General features: G+C 55.9%; 2 protein-coding genes across 3 annotated transcripts; one reads left to right on the top strand and one right to left on the bottom strand.

Annotated features, from left to right (window-relative positions):
• Positions 1 to 21: 21 nt before the first annotated feature.
• Positions 22 to 4,591, top strand: LOC148640485 (uncharacterized). Its single transcript, XM_088620192.1, has 7 exons — positions 22 to 78; positions 377 to 397; positions 2,105 to 2,413; positions 2,902 to 3,204; positions 3,425 to 3,694; positions 3,781 to 3,927; positions 4,098 to 4,591. The coding sequence occupies exons 1-7, from the start codon at positions 42 to 44 to the stop codon at positions 4,163 to 4,165; spliced, it is 1,155 nt and encodes a 384-aa protein (XP_088476318.1). The 5' UTR covers positions 22 to 41; the 3' UTR covers positions 4,166 to 4,591.
• Positions 4,592 to 4,878: 287 nt separating this feature from the next.
• LOC148640486 (myocardin) lies at positions 4,879 to 21,395 on the bottom strand. Of its 2 annotated transcripts, XM_088620186.1 has the most exons (14): positions 20,825 to 21,388; positions 20,534 to 20,719; positions 18,114 to 18,170; positions 16,055 to 16,131; positions 12,614 to 12,827; positions 11,789 to 11,982; positions 11,601 to 11,705; positions 11,271 to 11,509; positions 11,040 to 11,178; positions 10,604 to 10,966; positions 8,149 to 8,247; positions 7,760 to 7,897; positions 6,907 to 6,961; positions 4,879 to 6,070 (listed from the first exon to the last, which is right to left on the bottom strand). In XM_088620186.1, exons 2-14 carry the CDS (start codon positions 20,586 to 20,588, stop codon positions 5,769 to 5,771), a joined length of 2,037 nt encoding a protein of 678 aa, XP_088476312.1. In that variant the 5' UTR covers positions 20,589 to 20,719; positions 20,825 to 21,388; the 3' UTR covers positions 4,879 to 5,768. The 2 variants fall into 2 exon arrangements, with proteins under 2 accessions (XP_088476312.1, XP_088476311.1); XM_088620185.1 differs by having other exon boundaries at positions 20,534 to 21,395.
• Positions 21,396 to 22,827: the final 1,432 nt, after the last annotated feature.

Below are 22,827 nucleotides of genomic sequence, written 5' to 3' on the forward strand. Positions count from 1 at the left end.
ATTTCATCATTAAGGGCCGGACGCTTGTAACTGTTTTGAAAATGGCGTCCTGTGTGGTTCTTCTCCTCCTGCAAACCTGTGAGTGACTCCTTCTCTTCCTGCTTTCCTCTCCCCTCTCTCTCCTCTGCCCACGCTGGAGGGTGGCCCCCTGTGTGTCCGTCTGTGTGTGGTGTGTGTTTGTGTATTTTGAATGTTGGAGGGAGAGGAGTTCTGTCAGCACTGAGAGGCTGTAAGACTGTTTTCCTACACGTCTCTCTGCCTCATCAGACTGTGTGCAACAGTGTGTGTGAGGAGTGTCATTCTCTGAGCTCACTCACTTTCAGTCTCTTCCTCTCTCTCTCTCACTCTCTCACTCTCTCTCCATCTGTGTTCCCAGGTCTCTACATTGAAGCTGAAGGTCAGTATCAGCCTGACTGTCTGTCCCTGTGACAGATATTAATAACCCCCTGACTGTCTCTGTTCCTGTGACAGATATTAACAACCCCCTGACTGTCTCTGTTCCTGCGACAGATATTAACAACCCCCTGACTGTCTCTGTTCCTGTGACAGATATTAACAACCCCCTGACTGTCTCTGTTCCTGTCACAGATATTAACAACCCCCTGACTGTCTCTGTTCCTGTCACAGATATTAACAACCCCCTGACTGTCTCTGTTCCTGTCACAGATATTAACAACCCTCTGACTGTCTCTGTTCCTGTCACAGATATTAATAACCCCCTGACTGTCTCTGTTCCTGCGACAGATATTAACAACCCCCTGACTGTCTCTGTTCCTGTCACAGATATTAACAACCCTCTGACTGTCTCTGTTCCTGTCACAGATATTAACAACCCTCTGACTGTCTCTGTTCCTGTCACAGATATTAACAACCCCCTGACTGTCTCTGTTCCTGTGACAGATATTAACAACACCCTGACTGTCTCTGTTCCTGTCACAGATATTAACAACCCTCTGACTGTCTCTGTTCCTGTCACAGATATTAACAACCCTCTGACTGTCTCTGTTCCTGTGACAGATATTAACAACACCCTGACTGTCTCTGTTCCTGTCACAGATAATAACAACCCCCTGACTGTCTCTGTTCCTGTCACAGATATTAACAACCCCCTGACTGTCTCTGTTCCTGTCACAGATATTAACAACCCCCTGACTGTCTCTGTTCCTGTCACAGATATTAACAACCCCCTGACTGTCTCTGTTCCTGTCACAGATATTAACAACCCCCTGACTGTCTCTGTTCCTGTCACAGATATTAACAACCCCCTGACTGTCTCTGTTCCTGTCACAGATATTAACAACCCCCTGACTGTCTCTGTTCCTGTGACAGATATTAACAACCCCCTGACTGTCTCTGTTCCTGTGACAGATATTAACAACCCCCTGACTGTCTCTGTTCCTGCGACAGATATTAACAACCCCCTGACTGTCTCTGTTCCTGTCACAGATATTAACAACCCCCTGACTGTCTCTGTTCCTGTGACAGATATTAACAACCCCCTGACTGTCTCTGTTCCCGTCACAGATATTAACAACCCCCTGACTGTCTCTGTTCCTGTCACAGATATTAACAACCCCCTGACTGTCTCTGTTCCTGTCACAGATATTAACAACCCCCTGACTGTCTCTGTTCCTGTCACAGATATTAACAACCCCCTGACTGTCTCTGTTCCTGCGACAGATATTAACAACCCCCTGACTGTCTCTGTTCCTGTCACAGATATTAACAACCCCCTGACTGTCTCTGTTCCTGTGACAGATATTAACAACCCCCTGACTGTCTCTGTTCCCGTCACAGATATTAACAACCCCCTGACTGTCTCTGTTCCTGTCACAGATATTAACAACCCCCTGACTGTCTCTGTTCCTGCGACAGATATTAACAACCCCCTGACTGTCTCTGTTCCTGTCACAGATATTAACAACCCCCTGACTGTCTCTGTTCCTGTGACAGATATTAACAACCCCCTGACTGTCTCTGTTCCCGTCACAGATATTAACAACCCCCTGACTGTCTCTGTTCCTGTCACAGATATTAACAACCCCCTGACTGTCTCTGTTCCTGTCACAGATATTAACAACACCCTGACTGTCTCTGTTCCCAGGTCAAAAGCAGAGACCAGCTGTTGGTGTGAACTCTCCGGTATTAACTTTAGAAGGTTTTATCATTGTTACCTGTGTGGCTCCTGAGTCTGTGAGAGGAATCAGCTGTGAGCTGTACAGACACACAGATCCCAGTGTCTTCAGGACTCTGAAAGTCTCAGGGAATGAGTGCCTCTTCACTGTGACTGGGACAGAGCTTCTTCAGGGACTGAGACAGACTGGGCTGTACACTGCTGTTGATCTGAGCTGTGAGTATAGAGACCCAGTCTCTCGCTCACAGCGCAGTGACAAGACCACAGTACAGGTGCTGGGTGAGTGTTTTAATAAGTCACTTCACTGTGCTGTTTGTATCTCTGTGTCACAAACACAGTTATACCAGTCTCCAATGTATTCTGTCAGAAACAATGTCAGAGAGGAACAGAAAGCTCATTGGTCAGAATGGGGTCAGTCACACACACAGTCCAGGTGTTGGTCAGTAAGGGGTCAGTCAGTCACCCACATGTGACAGTCACGGTTCCAAGCGGGGTCGTGCCCAACGCCGCCCGTTCCGGCCCCCACACCTGGGGTCTTCGGCGTAACGCAACAGGTCACCAGGCGTGTGAGCTAAAGGGGACCCCCCCAGCCAAGGCAGCTGAGGTCCCTGCTACACGCAGTGAGGGCGCTGACATCACCACACTAGCTCCGCCACACACACACACACACACACACACACACACACACACACACACACACACAGTCCAGGTGTTGGTCAGTATGAGGTTTTAATACGAGCTGGCTGGCATTCTGCTGTGTCCTGCAGGTGACCCCCCGGAGCCTGAGCTGAGAGTGAGCCCTGCAGTGGTCAGAGAGACAGACTCCGTGGAGCTGAGCTGTGAGGTGCCTCAGTCTGTCTCTGTGTCTCACTGCTCCTTCTACACCGAGGGAGCGCGACTCACTGAGAGTCACCCAGCCTGCCGGAGGTCCTTCACTGGGGCTCGGCTGGCCACCGGGGGGCGCCGCAGTGTGTTCAGGAGGGTCCAGCTGAGGTGTCAGTACCTGTTGACCGTGGGTCAGGTCTACCTGCTGTCTCCGCGCAGCAAGGCCGCGACGCTGACCGTGATGGGTAAGGAGCTGCGCGCCCTCCTTCAGTCCCACTGCCCTGTGGGAAATCTTCAGCTGCCCCCGGCTGCGCCCCCCGGCCCAGGCCACGCTGGCAGGCTCTCTCCAGGCGAAACAGCGCCTCCTGCTGGGCCAGGCAGCCGCAGCCTGCCCGCTCTCCCGTCGGCACTGGGTCCGAGACACCCAGACGCCTCCTGACTCCGCCCTGTGTCTCTCTGTTTCAGATCTGGGGAAGCCGTCTGTCTCTGTCTCCACACGGGGCCCTGAGACGCTGGTTCTCTGTGAAGCCCCTTCAGAGATCACCGGAGCTGTCTTCCACCTGCGGCAGCCTCACAGCAGGGCCTCTCTGGGAGAGGAACAGGCTGCAGCAGGAGAGAGTGCAGTCAGCTTCCATGTCCCCCACAGCCCTGACTATCCTCCGACATACTGCTGTGTCTATCAGTACAGGAACATCAGCTCTGAGCAGAGTGACTGCGCTGGAGCTGAGCAGAGAGGTGAGAACAGCCTGAGCTCTTCTCTCTCTGTATCTGTTTCTCTCGTCTTTCTTACTTGACTTTATTTTGTCTTTCCTGTCCCTCAGGGTCCGTCAGCCTGCTGTGGCGTCATGTCCTCAGCGCTCTGGTGCTTGTGGCCCTTGTAGGATTTGTCATTGACTTCCTGCTCACCAGCAGAGCACAGAGAGGTCAGTACTCAGTACTGCCGTCAGTCACCCTTCACAGCCAATCAGGTAACAGCATCACAGCCAATCATTACCTGTCAGTACTGCTGTCAGTCACCCTTCACAGTCAATCAGGTAACACCCTGACTGGCCAGTACTGCTGTCAATCACCCTTCACAGCCAATCAGGTCACACCCAACACCAAAGTGCTGTAACTTGGCTGCCGATTCCTCTTGCAGGGGCTCTGGGCAGGAGGATGAGTTGGGGTCCGGGCGACGCCGGGCAGGCCGTGGTCACAGTGTGCTGAGCCCCAGTTCTGGCTCACAACGCCCAGGACAGCAGAGAGAGAGACGGGTCCAGGCTGGAGGGGACAAACAGGCCGCCCTCTCTCGCGCCTCGCTCTGCGCGCACGAGGGGGACCTGCGCAGAGGCGCCCCGAAACCGAGAACAGGAGGGTCTCCTCTGCACCGAGGGTGGCGGGAGCCTGGAACACGCCGTGGAAGAGGACCCCTGGCGCCCTTAGCGGATGTACAGCAGGCCACAGGAAGCTCACCTGCGGGTCCTGCAGAGCCCCCTCTGGTGCTGCAGCTGTGTGTTGCAAAGTGCAGAGAACCTCAGTTGTGTCTGAAATGTAACATTTTGTGTAAATAATGATCAGCGGGTAACTCTCTACCCACGTGATGACTGTTGTCGTATGTTTAGCACGACATTGAAATAAAGTGTGTTTTGAGGAGCTTTGTTGAAGCGTGTTGTGTTCAATTGTGTTCCCTTGAGCTGTGTTGTGTTGCAGTGTGTCAGCCGGTGTTGTGTCATCTTGAACTGTCTTGTGTTGAGCTGTGCTTTGTTGATGTGTATAGTGTTGAAGTGTGTTGGAGAGCTCCAGCCACAGGACAGCCAGCAGCCCAGCTCAGACTCGAACCCGTGACCCCAGACTACCTGTCCGGCCTGTGCTCGGGCCTTGTGGGCGAGAGCTGTGTTGCTTCACCCCAGCGCAGCAGAGAGGAGGTCAGGCGACAGAGATCGAGCAGAACAATCGGTTAAGACTTTATTTTTGACTCTGCTGCTCCAGCACGCAACTTCGCAACAGGGGATAAATTAATCGAGAACTTTGCAATAAATTAACCTCAGGGTGACAGACCCAGCACTGGACACTGACGCCAGGGCACCCCGCAGTCCTACAGCACCGCAGCTGGGTACAGTGTGTCCCCCCAGCTGCCCTGGGCTCAGGTATTCAACCTGACTGTCGGCTCCAGGGACGTCCAGTGTTCTCTGTGAACTCATAAACATCAGCTACTGGGCATACTGGGAAAGAAAGTCACACTCTCTCTGAGCACAGGTGTGTTCTGTCACCCCGATATCAGGAGTCAGAGCGCCAGTGAGCTCTGTCACCCCGATATCAAGAGTCAGAGCACCAGTGAGCTCTGTCACCCCGATACCAAGTATTCAAACACAGGAGAGCTCTGTCACCCCGATATCAAGAGTCAGAGCACCAGTGAGCTCTGTCACCCCGATATCAAGAGTTCAAACACAGGTGATCTCTGTCACCCCGGTATCAAGAGTCAGAGCACCAGTGAGCTCTGTCACCCCGATACCAAGTATTCAAACGCAGGAGAGCTCTGTCACCCCGATATCAAGAGTTCAAACACAGGAGAGCTCTGTCACCCCGATATCAAGAGTTCAAACACAGGAGAGCTCTGACCTCTGGTAGGAGCTCCTGAGCGTCTGTGTCAGGCCCTGCGGTGGCGGTTCCTGACGCAGCGCTGCTGTGCTTGAGGGGGCTCCCCTATGTGCTGGGGGTTCTGTCTGGGGCCCTGGGGCGACTCGCTCGCCGTGGGCACGGCGGGGGCGTCTGCGTCAGGCCCTGCGGCGGCGGTGGGAGTGTGTTTCGGGGCGCCCCGGGCCGCGCCCCCTCACCACTGCTCCACCATCAGGTCCAGCACGCGGCTCACGCTGAGCTCGGAGTCCAGGCCGAAGTCGGACTCCAGGAAGGGCGCGGCGGGGGGCGTGGTGGGGCGCAGGCCGCTGGTCAGCGCCTCCAGCCAGTCCGCGGGGTCCGGGCCGCCCGGCTCGCGGCTGCGCTTGCGGGAGGGCGGGGCGGGGGGCGCCGGCGGAGGGGAGGCGGGCAGCTCCAGGGACAGCGATGGGCACAGCGGCTCGGGCAGCACAGGGGCGGGGACAGCGGCCTGCAGCTCCGAGACCGAGGACAGGGAGTCTGGAGAGAAGAGGAGAGAGACACTGACCGCTGACCGCTGACCGCTGTCCACTACAACACAGAGACACTGACCGCTGACCGCTGACCGCTGACCGCTGACCACTGACCACTGACCACTGACCACTGACCGCTACAGCACAGAGACACTGACCGCTGACCACTGACCACTGACCACTACAGCACAGAGACACTGACCACTGACCACTGACCACTACAGCACAGAGACACTGACCGCTGACCACTGACCACTACAGCACAGTGATCCTGACTGACTGACTGGACACTACAGCACAGTGACACTGACTGACTGGACACTACAGCACAGAGACCCTGACTGACTGACTGACTGGACACTACAGCACAGTGACCCTGACTGACTGGACACTACAGCACAGAGACACTGACTGACTGACTGGACACTACAGCACAGAGACCCTGACTGACTGACTGGACACTACAGCACAGTGACCCTGACTGACTGACTGAACACTACAGCACAGAGACACTGACTGACTGACTGGACACTACAGCACAGAGACACTGACTGACTGGACACTACAGCACAGTGACCCTGACTGACTGACTGGACACTACAGCACAGAGACCCTGACTGACTGACTGGACACTACAGCACAGAGACCCTGACTGACTGACTGGACACTACAGCACAGAGACACTGACTGACTGACTGGACACTACAGCACAGTGACCCTGACTGACTGGACACTACAGCACAGAGACACTGACTGACTGACTGGACACTACAGCACAGAGACACTGACTGACTGACTGGACACTGAGGGTGTGGTCAGGGCTGATGGGAGTGTGAGTCTCACCTGTGCAGCTCAGAGGAGTGTCCAGGATGTCGTCTATGGACTGACTGGGAGCCATCTGGCAACAAAGACAGAGAGAGTTAAAGGTCCAGTCTGTGTGGTCAGTGTGTCTTTATTAAAGGCCAACTGCAAGGCTGTTTTTATATTTCAGGGTTAGAAAGAATAGGCACTGATGAGCACATTTCCAATCACAATAGAAGTAAAATGTGCACAGCGAGGTGTAAAACCTCTTGCTGCCATCACAGACAGCCCCAGTTCCCAGTGCAGCCCAGCGCCAGAGACTCAGCACGAGCTGAAGCAGCTCTGTTCCACTGTGAACAAGCAGGCGTGTGAATCAGCTCTTACAGCCCAGCAGGAAGACGGCTCTCCTCTTCCAGACGCTCCTACCCACAAACACGACTGACTTGTCAGCGCTGCTGCAGATCACACTGTGGGACAGACCTGCTGCACAAGCTGGACGATTCACTCTGCATCACAGCACATCAGGCAGCACGAGGACCAGTGAGCAGGAAGGGCCGCATCGCGTCACAGTTCTCACAAGCTCTGGGCCACAGGGCCTCTTACAGCCCTCTCGCAACGCTCACGGCTTTGTGCTCAGTTCCAGATTAGTCATTTTTTCAATTTCATCAACACATATTTTGTTACAAAGATTTAATAAACAGTCGGAGAAACTGGGACTGCAGGTCCCCTTAAACTGGGGTTCACTGGGGTGCTGTGGAGTCTCTCCCTCAGTCCAGATGTCGCCTTGAGGAAAGTGAGACATACGTAGTCAACAAAGAGTCAGCTGTCCCTCCCTGCCTCTCACGCCCTCTCTTTGTGAACTCCGACCCCTGACCCCTGGCCCCTGACCCCTCACCTGCACTCGCTGGATGGCCTCCTGCAGCTCCTCCTCCAGGGTCCGCCCCGTGGGCGGGGCCTGGGCGGGGCTCACGGTGATCTCCAACGGCAACTCGAAGTCCTGGCCAATCGCTTCGCATGGCTGGACGCAGAGCACCTGGGGGGCACAGAGACCAGGCCGCTGGTCAGCCCCGCCCCCACCGGCACTGCCCTTGATCCCAGGGGTCAGTCTGGGCTCTGCGCCCCCCACCACCAGTGCATCAGCCCCCCCAGTAACCCCTGACTGGCTCCCACTCCTCTCTCTTACAGGGGTGAGCACCCAGCTGCCCCCCTCCTCCCCCCTGGGGTGAATGCTGCTGGAATCTGCCCCAGTCTGTCTCCCGAGCCAAGCGGACAACTGACGCCTACCTGCTTGGAGAAAACGTCTGCCTGTCCGTCACCCTCAGGGCCCGCCCCCTGGCTTCCTGTTTCCTGTTGCAGGAAAGGATGGAGGGCAGTCTCGCAGGACTAGGGGACAGGAGGAAACACAGTGACCACCTGGACACTGGCTCATCATCACTGACTGGACACTACAGCACAGTGACACTGACCGACTGGACACTATAGCACAGAGACACTGACTGACTGACTGGACACTACAGCACAGTGACCCTGACTGACTGACTGGACACTACAGCACAGAGACACTGACTGACTGACTGGACACTACAGCACAGAGACCCTGAGTGACTGACTGGACACTGCAGCACAGTGACCCTGACTGACTGGACACTACAGCACAGAGACCCTGACTGACTGACTGGACACTACAGCACAGTGACCCTGACTGACTGACTGGACACTACAGCACAGAGACACTGACTGACTGACTGACTGACTGACTGGACACTACAGCACAGAGACACTGACTGACTGACTGGACACTACAGCACAGTGACCCTGACTGACTGACTGACTGGACACTACAGCACAGTGACACTGGCCAACTGGACACTATAGCACAGAGACACTGACTGACTGGACACTACAGCACAGTGACCCTGACTGACTGACTGACTGGACACTACAGCACAGAGACACTGACTGACTGGACACTACAGCACAGTGACCCTGACTGACTGACTGGACACTACAGCACAGTGACCGCTGACTGACTGACTGGACACTACAGCACAGAGACACTGACTGACTGGACACTACAGCACAGTGACCCTGACTGACTGACTGGACACTACAGCACAGTGACACTGACCGACTGGACACTATAGCACAGAGACACTGACTGACTGGACACTACAGCACAGTGACCCTGACTGACTGACTGACTGGACACTACAGCACAGTGACACTGGCCAACTGGACACTATAGCACAGAGACACTGACTGACTGGACACTACAGCACAGTGACCCTGACTGACTGACTGACTGGACACTACAGCACAGAGACACTGACTGACTGACTGGACACTACAGCACAGTGACCCTGACTGACTGGACACTACAGCACAGAGACCCTGACTGACTGACTGGACACTACAGCACAGTGACCCTGACTGACTGGACACTACAGCACAGTGACCCTGACTGACTGACTGACTGACTGGACACTACAGCACAGAGACACTGACTGACTGGACACTACAGCACAGTGACCCTGACTGACTGACTGGACACTACAGCACAGTGACCCTGACTGACTGGACACTACAGCACAGAGACCCTGACTGACTGACTGGACACTACAGCACAGTGACCCTGACTGACTGGACACTACAGCACATTGACACTGACTGTCTGGACACTACAGCACAGAGACACTGACTGACTGACTGGACACTACAGCACAGAGACACTGACTGACTGACTGAACACTACAGCACAGTGACCCTGACTGACTGGACACTACAGCACAGTGACCCTGACTGACTGGACACTACAGCACAGTGACCCTGACTGACTGACTGGACACTACAGCACAGAGACACTGACTGACTGACTGAACACTACAGCACAGTGACCCTGACTGACTGGACACTACAGCACAGAGACCCTGACTGACTGACTGGACACTACAGCACAGTGACCCTGACTGACTGGACACTACAGCACAGTGACCCTGACTGACTGACTGACTGACTGGACACTACAGCACAGAGACACTGACTGACTGGACACTACAGCACAGTGACCCTGACTGACTGGACACTACAGCACAGAGACCCTGACTGACTGACTGGACACTACAGCACAGTGACCCTGACTGACTGGACACTACAGCACATTGACACTGACTGTCTGGACACTACAGCACAGAGACACTGACTGACTGACTGGACACTACAGCACAGAGACACTGACTGACTGACTGAACACTACAGCACAGTGACCCTGACTGACTGGACACTACAGCACAGTGACCCTGACTGACTGGACACTACAGCACAGTGACCCTGACTGACTGACTGGACACTACAGCACAGAAACACTGACTGACTGGACACTACAGCACAGTGACCCTGACTGACTGACTGGACACTACAGCACAGAGACACTGACTGACTGGACACTACAGCACAGAGACACTGACTGACTGGACACTACAGCACAGAGACACTGACTGACTGGACACTACAGCACAGTGACACTGACTGACTGGACACTACAGCACAGTGACCCTGACTGACTGGACACTACAGCACAGAGACACTGACTGACTGACTGGACACTACAGCACAGAGACCCTGACTGACTGGACACTACAGCACAGAGACACTGACTGTCTGGACACTACAGCACAGAGACACTGACTGACTGGACACTACAGCACAGTGACCCTGACTGACTGGACACTACTGGACACACCTCCTCAGTGCCGCCGCCGCTGACGTCCCGGCCCCCAGCCTCCCTCTCCCTCTTCCTCTCCCTGTGCCACATCCTCATCCTCTTCAGCATCTCCGCCTCGACGCTCAGCTCCTCCTCCACTCGCTGCCAGCCCTGGGCCTCGGGCCTCCAGGCCGCCGGCGCCTCCGCGGGGCCCGGGGGGGCCGGGGGGGCCGGGGGGGCCGGGGGCGCGGCGAGGAACCCCAGGGGCGCCAGGTCGAGCGCGGGGGCGGGGTGCAGGCTGGCCCGGGGCATCTGGAAGGGCTTGAGGCGCTCCAGCAGGGAGGGCTTGGTCCCCGAGACCGGCAGGCCCCTCTTCCTCAGCTGCTGCCGGAGCTCGGACACCTGCGGGGGGAACAGAGCTCGTCCCTCCGGCTCGCCGCAGCCACACCCCCCCCGGCGAGGCCCCGCCCCTTACCGTGAGGTCGTCCAGGTTGGGCGGGAGCAGCTCCAGCTTGTGGGCGGGGCCCGGGTCGCCGGGGGCGGGGCCCGGCTTCAGGGGGAGGGGCTGGGGGCCGGCCGGGGGCGGGGCCGCGGTGAACCTCACCACCTGCTGGCTGGTGGGCGGGAGGGGGGAGGAGAGAGGGAGTCCGTCAGCGTGCGGGGCGCGAGCGGCCCCCCCTCCCCGCGGCGGGCGCCGGAGCCCTACCTGTGCGCGGCGGGCGCCGGCGGCTGCTGCTGGTTCAGGATCTGCAGCTGCAGGAACACCTGCTGCTGCTGCAGGAGGCGGGAGTAGGCGGGGTCGGCGGGCGGGGGGGCCGGCCCGGCCCCGCCCTCCCCGCGCTGGTCCGGCGGGATGTACTGGTGGTACTTCAGCTTCCTCATCTTGGGCTTGGCCTCGGGCGGGCGGCGCGGGCGCGGCGGGCGGGCCGGCGGGGGGGCGGCCGCCTGCGCGAGAGACCGAGAGGGGAGGGGTGGGGCCCTGGGGGCGGAGCGCGCGCGGCGGGGCCCCGGCGGGACTCCGGTGGGCACAGCCTACCTTGGGCAGCAGCGGCGCGGCGGCTCTCCTGGGCGTTGCCATGGAGTCGGGCGCGGCCCCCGGCTGGCGGCCGCTCTCGGTTGCCGGGAGCAACACCAGGCTGCACTGCGGGGAGAGGAGTGGTGAGGCCCGGCCGAGCGCCCCCCCCCCCGGCCCCCCGCCGGCGCGCCGTCCTCTCGCTGTCTCACCTGACAGCCGCTCGGGCTGCTGCTGCCGGTCGAGGGGGAGGGGCCAGGGGACAGGTCGCTTAGCGACGGGTCGCCCGGTCGCCCCGGCGACGGGGGGAAGCCCGGGGAGGGCTGGCCCCCGAGCTGCTCGGGAGAGGAGGAGGAGGAGCTTGTGATGTCATCATCGAAGCCCTCAGAGGACTGTGGGAAGGAAACTGAGAGAAGAGAGGCACACAGTGACACCCTGACACATTGACACAGTGACACAGTGACACTCTGACACATTGACACATTGACACAGTGACACATTGACACAGTGACACCCTGACACATTGACACAGTGACACCCTGACACAGTGACACAGTGACACTCTGACACTCTGACACATTGACACATTGACACAGTGACACTCTGACACATTGACACAGTGACACAGTGACACAGTGACACTCTGACACAGTGACACAGACTCTAACACTCTGACACATTGACACAGTGACACTCTGACACTCTGACACATTGACACAGTGACACTCTGACACAGTGACACACTGACACACTGACACAGTGACACAGTGACACTCTGACACAGTGACACAGTGACACTCTGACACTCTGACACATTGACACATTGACACAGTGACACTCTGACACAGTGACACAGTGACACTCTGACACTCTGACACTCTGACACAGTGACACAGTGACACTCTGACACTCTGACACTCTGACACAGTGACACAGTGACACAGTGACACTCTGACACTCTGACACAGTGACACAGTGACACAGTGACACAGTGACACTCTGACACACCGCCCCCCTCAGTGCCCCCTGTCTCTCACCCGGCTCCAGGGGCAGGAGGTGTTTCTGCAGGAGCTCCAGTGGTCCTGCTGGACCCAGAACTGCGTCCCTCAGGTCCTGCGCCAGCCGGGCCTTCTTCTGCGGGATCCGCTGCCCGCCGGGCCAGACCGGGGGCACCGGGGGCGTCAGCACAGCAGGGGCACCCTTCTCCGAGCACAGAGCGAGACTCGGGGGGTCCGCAGCGGGGGGCTCTTCCTGAGGAGATGCAGAAAACTGCTGCCATCACTGCGCTGTACCCCCCTGTACCCCACTGTCACTGTGCTGTACCCCACTGTACCCCACTGTCACTGCGCTGTGCCCCACAGAACCCCACTGTCACTGCGCTGTGCCCCACAGAACCCCACTGTCACTGCGCTGTACCCCCCTGTACCCCACTGTCACTGCGCTGTACCCCACTGTACCCCACTGTCACTGCGCTGTGCCCCACAGAACCCCACTGTCACTGCGCTGTACCCCCCTGTACCCCACTGTCACTGCGCTGTACCCCACAGAACCCCACTGTCACTGTGCTGTACCCCCCTGTACCCCACTGTCACTGCGCTGTACCCCACAGTACCCCACTGTCACTGCGCTGTGCCCCACTGTACCCCACTGTCACTGCGCTGTGCCCCACAGAACCCCACTGTCACTGCGCTGTGCCCCACTGTACCCCACTGTCACTGCGCTGTACCCCCCTGTACCCCACTGTCACTGCGCTGTACCCCACAGAACCCCACTGTCACTGTGCTGTACCCCACTGTACCCCCCTGTCACTGCGCTGTGCCCCACAGAACCCCACTGTCACTGCGCTGTACCCCACTGTACCCCCCTGTCACTGCGCTGTGCCCCACAGAACCCCACTGTCACTGCGCTGTGCCCCACTGTACCCCACTGTCACTGCGCTGTACCCCACAGAACCCCACTGTCACTGCGCTGTACCCCCCTGTACCCCACTGTCACTGCGCTGTACCCCACAGAACCCCACTGTCACTGTGCTGTACCCCACTGTACCCCACTGTCACTGCGCTGTACCCCACAGAACCCCACTGTCACTGCGCTGTGCCCCACTGTACCCCACTGTCACTGCGCTGTACCCCACAGAACCCCACTGTCACTGCGCTGTGCCCCCCTGTACCCCACTGTCACTGCGCTGTACCCCACAGAACCCCACTGTCACTGCGCTGTGCCCCACTGTACCCCACTGTCACTGCGCTGTACCCCACAGTACCCCACTGTCACTGCGCTGTGCCCCACTGTACCCCACTGTCACTGCGCTGTGCCCCACAGAACCCCACTGTCACTGCGCTGTACCCCACTGTCACTGCGCTGTACCCCACAGAACCCCACTGTCACTGCGCTGTACCCCCCTGTACCCCACTGTCACTGCGCTGTACCCCACAGAACCCCACTGTCACTGTGCTGTACCCCACTGTACCCCCCTGTCACTGCGCTGTGCCCCACAGAACCCCACTGTCACTGCGCTGTGCCCCACTGTACCCCACTGTCACTGCGCTGTACCCCACAGAACCCCACTGTCACTGCGCTGTACCCCCCTGTACCCCACTGTCACTGCGCTGTACCCCACAGAACCCCACTGTCACTGTGCTGTACCCCACTGTACCCCACTGTCACTGCGCTGTACCCCACAGAACCCCACTGTCACTGCGCTGTGCCCCCCTGTACCCCACTGTCACTGCGCTGTACCCCCCTGTACCCCACTGTCACTGCGCTGTGCCCCACAGAACCCCACTGTCACTGCGCTGTGCCCCACTGTACCCCACTGTCACTGCGCTGTACCCCACAGAACCCCACTGTCACTGCGCTGTACCCCACTGTACCCCCCTGTCACTGCGCTGTGCCCCACTGTACCCCACTGTCACTGCGCTGTACCCCACTGTACCCCACTGTCACTGTGCTGTACCCCCCTGTACCCCACTGTCACTGCGCTGTACCCCACAGAACCCCACTGTCACTGTGCTGTACCCCACTGTACCCCCCTGTCACTGCGCTGTGCCCCACAGAACCCCACTGTCACTGCGCTGTGCCCCACTGTACCCCACTGTCACTGCGCTGTACCCCACAGAACCCCACTGTCACTGCGCTGTACCCCCCTGTACCCCACTGTCACTGCGCTGTACCCCACAGAACCCCACTGTCACTGTGCTGTACCCCACTGTACCCCACTGTCACTGCGCTGTACCCCACAGAACCCCACTGTCACTGCGCTGTGCCCCCCTGTACCCCACTGTCACTGCGCTGTACCCCCCTGTACCCCACTGTCACTGCGCTGTGCCCCACAGAACCCCACTGTCACTGCGCTGTGCCCCACTGTACCCCACTGTCACTGCGCTGTACCCCACAGAACCCCACTGTCACTGCGCTGTACCCCACTGTACCCCCCTGTCACTGCGCTGTGCCCCACTGTACCCCACTGTCACTGCGCTGTACCCCACTGTACCCCACTGTCACTGTGCTGTACCCCCCTGTACCCCACTGTCACTGCGCTGTACCCCACAGAACCCCACTGTCACTGTGCTGTACCCCACTGTACCCCACTGTCACTGCGCTGTACCCCACAGAACCCCACTGTCACTGCGCTGTGCCCCACTGTACCCCACTGTCACTGCGCTGTACCCCACAGAACCCCACTGTCACTGCGCTGTACCCCACAGAACCCCACTGTCACTGCGCTGTGCCCCCCTGTACCCCCCTGTCACTGCGCTGTACCCCACTGTACCCCACTGTCACTGCGCTGTACCCCACAGAACCCCACTGTCACTGTTCTATACCCCCCTGTACCCCCCTGTCACTGCGCTGTACCCCACAGAACCCCACTGTCACTGCGCTGTACCCCACTGTACCCCACTGTCACTGTTCTATACCCCCCTGTACCCCACTGTCACTGTGCTGTACCCCACAGAACCCCACTGTCACTGTTCTATACCCCCCTGTACCCCACTGTCACTGCGCTGTACCCCACAGAACCCCACTGTCACTGTGCTGTACCCCACTGTACCCCACTGTCACTGCGCTGTACCCCACAGAACCCCACTGTCACTGTGCTGTACCCCACTGTACCCCACTGTCACTGTTCTATACCCCCCTGTACCCCACTGTCACTGCGCTGTACCCCACTGTACCCCACTGTCACTGTGCTGTACCCCCCTGTACCCCACTGTCACTGCGCTGTACCCCACAGAACCCCACTGTCACTGCGCTGTACCCCACTGTACCCCCCTGTCACTGCGCTGTACCCCACAGAACCCCACTGTCACTGCGCTGTACCCCACTGTACCCCACTGTCACTGCGCTGTCCCCCACAGAACCCCACTGTCACTGCGCTGTACCCCACTGTACCCCCCTGTCACTGCGCTGTACCCCACTGTACCCCCCTGTCACTGCGCTGTGCTAGCGGTGTTGAAAGGAAGGAATCAGGGTCTCACCCCTCCTTTCTCGGTTTCCCGGTCTCCATTGCTGCGTTCCCTCTCTCCCGCGACAGAGACACCGCTGGTCCTCACGCCTTCCGGACGACGAAGACCAGGGAGCCAGGAGAGAGGACAGGAGGAGAGTCTGAGCACCAGTCTCCAGCTCTGGGCACAGCCTGTCTGTGGCTCTAAACTCTGCTCACAGGCTGGTATAGGGGACTCTGGAGTGTCTGTGTCTCTAAACTCTGCTCACAGGCTGGTATAGGGGACTCTGGAGTGTCTGTGTCTCTAAACTCTGCTCACAGGCTGGTATAGGGGACTCTGGAGTGTCTGTGTCTCTAAACTCCGCTCACAGACTGGTATAGGGGACTCTGGAGTGTGTGTGTCTCTAAACTCTGCTCACAGGCTGGTATAGGGGACTCTGGAGTGTCTGTGTCTCTAAACTCTGCTCACAGGCTGGTATAGGGGACTCTGGAGTGTGTGTGTCTTTAAACTCTGCTCACAGGCTGGTATTGGGGACTCTGGAGTGTGTGTGTCTTTAAACTCTGCTCACAGGCTGGTATAGGGGACTCTGGAGTGTCTGTGTCTCTAAACTCTGCTCACAGGCTGGTATAGGGGACTCTGGAGTGTGTGTGTCTTTAAATTCTGCTCACAGGCTGGTATTAGGGACTCTGGAGTGTGTGTGTCTTTAAACTCTGCTCACAGGCTGGTATAGGGGACTCTGGAGTGTCTGTGTCTTTAAACTCTGCTCACAGGCTGGTATAGGGGACTCTGGAGTGTCTGTGTCTCTAAACTCTGCTCACAGGCTGGTATAGGGGACTGGAGTGTGTGTGTCTTTAAACTCTGCTCACAGGCTGGTATAGGGGACTCTGGAGTGTCTGTGTCTCTAAACTCTGCTCACAGGCTGGTATAGGGGACTCTGGAGTGTGTGTGTCTCTAAACTCTGCTCACAGGCTGGTATAGGGGACTCTGGAGTGTGTGTGTCTCTAAACTCTGCTCACAGACTGGTATAGGGGACTCTGGAGTGTCTGTGTCTCTAAACTCTGCTCACAGGCTGGTATAGGGGACTCTGGAGTGTCTGTGTCTTTAAACTCTGCTCACAGGCTGGTATAAGAGACTCTGGAGTGTCTGTGTCTTTAAACTCTGCACACAGGCTGGTATAGGAGACTCTGGAGTGTGTGTGTCTTTAAACTCTGCTCACAGACTGGGATAAGAGACTCTGGAGTGTGTGTGTCTTTAAATTCTGCTCACAGGCTGGTATTAGGGACTCTGGAGTGTGTGTGTCTTTAAATTCTGCTCACAGGCTGGTATAGGGGACTCTGGAGTGTCTGTGTCTTTAAACTCTGCTCACAGGCTGGTATAGGGGACTCTGGAGTGTCTGTGTCTCTAAACTCTGCTCACAGGCTGGTATAGGGGACTCTGGAGTGTCTGTGTCTCTAAACTCTGCTCACAGGCTGGTATAGGGGACTGGAGTGTGTGTGTCTTTAAACTCTGCTCACAGGCTGGTATAGGGGACTGGAGTGTGTGTGTCTTTAAACTCTGCTCACAGGCTGGTATAGGGGACTCTGGAGTGTGTGTGTCTCTAAACTCTGCTCACAGACTGGTATAGGGGACTCTGGAGTGTCTGTGTCTCTAAACTCTGCTCACAGGCTGGTATAGGGGACTCTGGAGTGTCTGTGTCTTTAAACTCTGCTCACAGGCTGGTATAAGAGACTCTGGAGTGTCTGTGTCTTTAAACTCTGCTCACAGGCTGGTATAGGAGACTCTGGAGTGTGTGTGTCTTTAAACTCTGCTCACAGGCTGGTATAGGGGACTCTGGAGTGTCTGTGTCTCTAAACTCTGCTCACAGGCTGGTATAGGGGACTCTGGAGTGTCTGTGTCTCTAAACTCTTCTCACAGACTGGGATAAGAGACTCTGGAGTGTGTGTGTCTTTAAACTCTGCTCACAGGCTGGTATAGGGGACTCTGGAGTGTCTGTGTCTTTAAACTCTGCTCACAGGCTGATATAGGGGACTCTGGAGTGTCTGTGTCTCTAAACTCTCCTTACAGTTTGGTATAAGGGACTGGAGACTCTTACCGTTTTCAGAGCTCAGCTCTGTCTGCTGTCTCCGGTTCTGTATGCGTAACTGCAGGACTGAGAAACAGAGGAGAACACGAACCTGCTGTTTAAGCTGTCAGGCGAGAAGCCAGTACACAGACACACAGAAAAAGCCCTCCACTCACACACCCTCTGAGAGAGCCAGGCGCACACACTGACACTCAGACAGGTAAAGTGTTTGGGGTGGGGGGGTGGGGTGATGTTTCCCAGCATGCACCTGTGTGCTGAGTGTTAGGACCAGCTGGGGGGGTGGAGGGGGGGGGCAGCTATTTCTCCACCAGAGAGGCTATTTCTGTCACCCCTTCCCCCTCTTCAGCTGTCCCTCTCTCTCTCTTTCTTGCTAAGTAAATTCTTCCTCTAACTCTCCCCTCTCACTCGCTTCTGAAATCAGCAGTCTGAGAAACTGGACTGGACTGGACTGACTGGACTGGGAGCTGGACTAGTTCTTCACTGGGATTATAATCAGACTCCACTGACACTGACAGAGCAGTCTGAGACTCTCCAGGCTGGACTGGGCTGACTGGACTGGGAGCTGGACTAGTTCTTCACTGGGATTATAATCAGACTCCACTGACACTGACAGAGCAGTCTGAGACTCTCCAGGCTGGACTGGACTGACTGGACTGGGAGCTGGACTGGTTCTTCACTGGGATTATAATCAGACTCCACTGACACTGACAGAGCAGTCTGAGACTCTCCAGGCTGGACTGGGCTGACTGGACTGGGAGCTGGACTAGTTCTTCACTGGGATTATAATCAGACTCCACTGACACTGACAGAGCAGTCTGAGACTCTCCAGGCTGGACTGGACTGACTGGACTGGGAGCTGGACTAGTTCTTCACTGGGATTATAATCAGACTCCACTGACACTGACAGAGCAGTCTGAGACTCTCCAGGCTGGACTGGACTGACTGGACTGGGAGCTGGACTAGTTCTTCACTGGGATTATAATCAGACTCCACTGACACTGCCAGAGCAGTCTGAGACTCTCCAGGCTGGACTGGACTGACTGGACTGGGAGCTGGACTAGTTCTTCACTGGGATTATAATCAGACTCCACTGACACTGACAGAGCAGTCTGAGACTCTCCAGGCTGGACTAGACTGCATTGATATACTGAACTGAACTGAAAACTTAGTCACAGCACTGTCCCTCAGGAAAGATACAAAGATATTAAACCTCAAACATTCAATAAACAGTTTATGCAGGAAATTCTATGATAAAGAGGAGATCAAAAATGACATTTCAGTAATAAACAAACATAATAGGGCAGAAGACACAGAGAGATAATGCTCTCTAATAATGCTCCATATGTGAGTATGTAAGTGTATTACGATGTGTCTATTTTGTAAATGTCTGTAGATGTTTGTGTTAATTGTATTGTTGTGTCATCACCGATTTATTCATTGGTCATGCCAATATAGCATCTTGAATTGAAACTGAAATTGAGAGAGAGGAGATCACAGAGAATCCCTCAGTCATAAACACACACAACAGGACAGGAGACACAGGGAGAGAGAGGAGATCACAGAGAATCCCTCAGTCATAAACACACAACAACAGGACAGGAGACACGGGGGAGAGAGGAGATCACAGAGTACCCCTCAGTCATAAACACACAACAACAGGACAGGAGACACAGGGAGAGAGAGGAGATCACAGAGAAGCCCTCAGTCATAAACACACACAACAGGACAGGAGACACAGGGAGAGAGAGGAGATCACAGAGAACCCCTCAGTCATAAACACACACAACAGGACAGGAGACACAGGGAGAGAGAGGAGATCACAGAGAACCCCTCAGTAATAAACACACAACAACAGGACAGGAGACACAGGGAGAGAGGAGATCACAGAGAACCCCTCAGTCATAAACACACACAACAGGACAGGAGACACAGGGAGAGAGAGGAGATCACAGAGAACCCCTCAGTCATAAACACACACAGCAGGACAGGAGACACAGGGAGAGAGAGGAGATCACACAGAACCCCTCAGTCATAAACACACACAGCAGGACAGGAGACACAGGGAGAGAGAGGAGATCACAGAGAACCCCTCAGTTATAAACACACACAGCAGGACAGGAGACAGAGGGAGAGAGAGGAGATCACAGAGAACCCCTCAGTCATAAACACACACAGCAGGACAGGAGACACAGGGAGAGAGAGGAGATCACAGAGAATCCCTCAGTCATAAACACACAACAACAGGACAGGAGACACGTGGGAGAGAGGAGATCACAGAGTACCCCTCAGTCATAAACACACAACAACAGGACAGGAGGCACAGGGAGAGAGAGGAGATCACAGAGAACCCCTCAGTCATAAACACACACAACAGGACAGGAGACACAGGGAGAGAGAGGAGATCACAGAGAACCCCTCAGTAATCCTACCGGAGCGGAACTTGTTCCGGATGAGCAGGGATCTCTCGGACGCCAGGAGAGTCATGACGGACAGGCCTTGAGGAAGAACGAGGAAGAGGCGCAGACGGAAACTGTAGAAGGACAGTCCTGAGGAGACCCCGGAGGAGTCTGTCCAGGAGGGGGCGCTGTCTGTCTCTCTGCAGCTGTCAGTCTCTCCTTCGGGACAGAAGAGGTGGACAGTGAGTGATGGACAATAGGAGGTGGACAGAGAGAGAGGTGGACAGTGGGTGATGGACACTGATGATGATGAAGATGACGTACAGCAGCCCAGGGCCGGAGCTGTGTCAGACTGGGATATTCCCGAGTCTTCCTCAGGAGACACGCCAGGCTATTCCTCAGTAAAGACTCCTGACTCTTCCTCAGTACAGCCTCCAGACTCTTCCTCAGTACAGACTCCTGACTCTTCCTCAGGAGAGGCTCCAGACTCTTCCTCTGTAGAGACTCCTGACTCTTCCTCAGTACAGACTCCTGACTCTTCCTCAGGAGAGACTCCAGGCTCTTCCTCAGTACAGACTCCTGACTCTTCCTCAGCAGAGACTCCAGTCTCTTCCTCAGTACAGACTCCTGACTCTTCCTCAGCAGAGACGCCAGGCTCTTCCTCAGTACAGACTGCTCACCCTGAGCCTCCCTCTGTGCTGTGCTGACAGCGGACACTGTCGGAGAGAGAACTGTTTTGAAAAGTCCTCGCTGCTCCTCCTGCTCTCCCTCCTCTCTGATCCAGATCCCAGCTGCTTCAGACTGTTGACTCAGACTCCTCCCCCTCTCGACTCTCTCTGTCCCTCCACCCCGTTAACAGAGCACCGACTGACACAGGACTGACACAGGACTGACACAGGACTGACACAGCTACTGTACACACCGACTGACACAGCTACACGTTCACAGAGCACCGACTGACACAGGACTGACACAGCGACTGACACAGGACTCACACAGCGACTGACACAGCTACACGTTCACTGACACAGCGACTGACACAGGACTGACACAGCTACTGTACACACCGACTGACACAGCTACACGTTCACAGAGCACCGACTGACACAGGACTGACACAGGACTGACACAGCGACTGACACAGCTACACGTTCACTGACACAGCGACTGACACAGGACTGACACAGCTACACACCGACTGACACAGCTACACGTTCACAGAGCACCGACTGACACAGCTACACACCGAATGACACAGCGACTCACACAGGACTCACACAGGACTCACACAGCGACTGACACAGGACTGACACAGCGACTGACACAGGACTGACACAGGACTGACACAGCTACACGTTCACGAACACAGCGACTGACACACTGACTGACATCCCTACACACTGACTGACACAGAGGGTGTGTTTGATGTGTGTATGAGTTTGACTGTGTCAGTGCATAAGTTTGACAGGGTGTGTGTGGGAATTTAAGTTTGTGTGTCAGAGAGTTTGAGAGTGTGTGTCAGTGTGTGTGAGTTTGAGAATGTTTGTATCAGTGTGTGTGTTTGAGATTGTGTGTGTGTGAGTCTGAGGGTGTGTGTCAGCGTGTGTAAGTTTGAGAATGTTTGTATCAGTGTGTGTGAGTTTGAGATTGTGTGTGTGTGAGTCTGAGGGTGTGTGTGTCAGCGTGTGTAAGTTTGAGAATGTTTGTATCAGTGCGTGTGAGTTTGAGATTGTGTGTGTCAGTGTGTGTGTGAGTTTAAGAGTGTGTGTGTGTCAGTGTGTGTGAGTTTGAGAATGTATCAGTGTGTGTGAGTTTGAGATTGTGTGTGTGTCAGTGTGTGTGAGTTTGAGATTGTGTGTGTGAGTTTGAGAATGTGTGTGTATCAGTGTGTGTGAGTTTGAGATTGTGTGTGTCAGTGTGTGTGTGAGTTTAAGAGTGTGTGTGTGTGTCAGTGTGTGTGAGTTTGAGTGTGTGTGTGGCTGTGTGGATTAGTTTGTCTGCAGGGGAAGACAGGCGACACCTGTTGGTCAGTTTGACTGACAGGAGAGTCTGTGCTGGATCAGCACACAGACTGGGAGAGGAAGTGATTATCAGCGTGCAGCAGGGAGCCTGGACAGACGGACACAGAGAGGCCGATGTACTCACAGAACAAGTGTGCAGTGAAAATCGGAAACAAAAGGACTAAATTCTTCACCCAAGGCCGTGGGGTGAGACAGGGCTGCAGCCTGAGCCCAACACTGTTCAATATCTATATCAATGAATTAGCAGGAATGTTGGAGCAGTCTGCAGCTCCTGGTCTCACACTACACGCCACAGAAATCAAGTTC

Source organism: Lepisosteus platostomus, chromosome 25, assembly GCF_059453375.1.
Source record: "Lepisosteus platostomus isolate fLepPlt1 chromosome 25, fLepPlt1.hap1, whole genome shotgun sequence".
Taxonomy (NCBI): Eukaryota; Metazoa; Chordata; class Actinopteri; order Semionotiformes; family Lepisosteidae; genus Lepisosteus; species Lepisosteus platostomus.

Coding starts and splice junctions, on each gene's coding strand:
- LOC148640485 (XM_088620192.1), top strand. CDS start 42: ATGGCGTCCTGTGTGGTTCTTCTCCTCCTGCAAACCT. Junction 398..2,104: donor TCTCTACATTGAAGCTGAAG/GTCAGTATCAGC, acceptor CTCTGTTCCCAG/GTCAAAAGCAGAGACCAGCT. Junction 3,205..3,424: donor CGCGACGCTGACCGTGATGG/GTAAGGAGCTGC, acceptor TCTCTGTTTCAG/ATCTGGGGAAGCCGTCTGTC.
- LOC148640486 (XM_088620185.1), bottom strand. CDS start 20,588: ATGACTCTCCTGGCGTCCGAGAGATCCCTGCTCATCCGGAACAAGTTC. Junction 11,706..11,788: donor GCAGCCCGAGCGGCTGTCAG/GTGAGACAGCGA, acceptor CTCTCCCCGCAG/TGCAGCCTGGTGTTGCTCCC. Junction 11,179..11,270: donor CCGGCGCCCGCCGCGCACAG/GTAGGGCTCCGG, acceptor CCCGCCCACCAG/CCAGCAGGTGGTGAGGTTCA.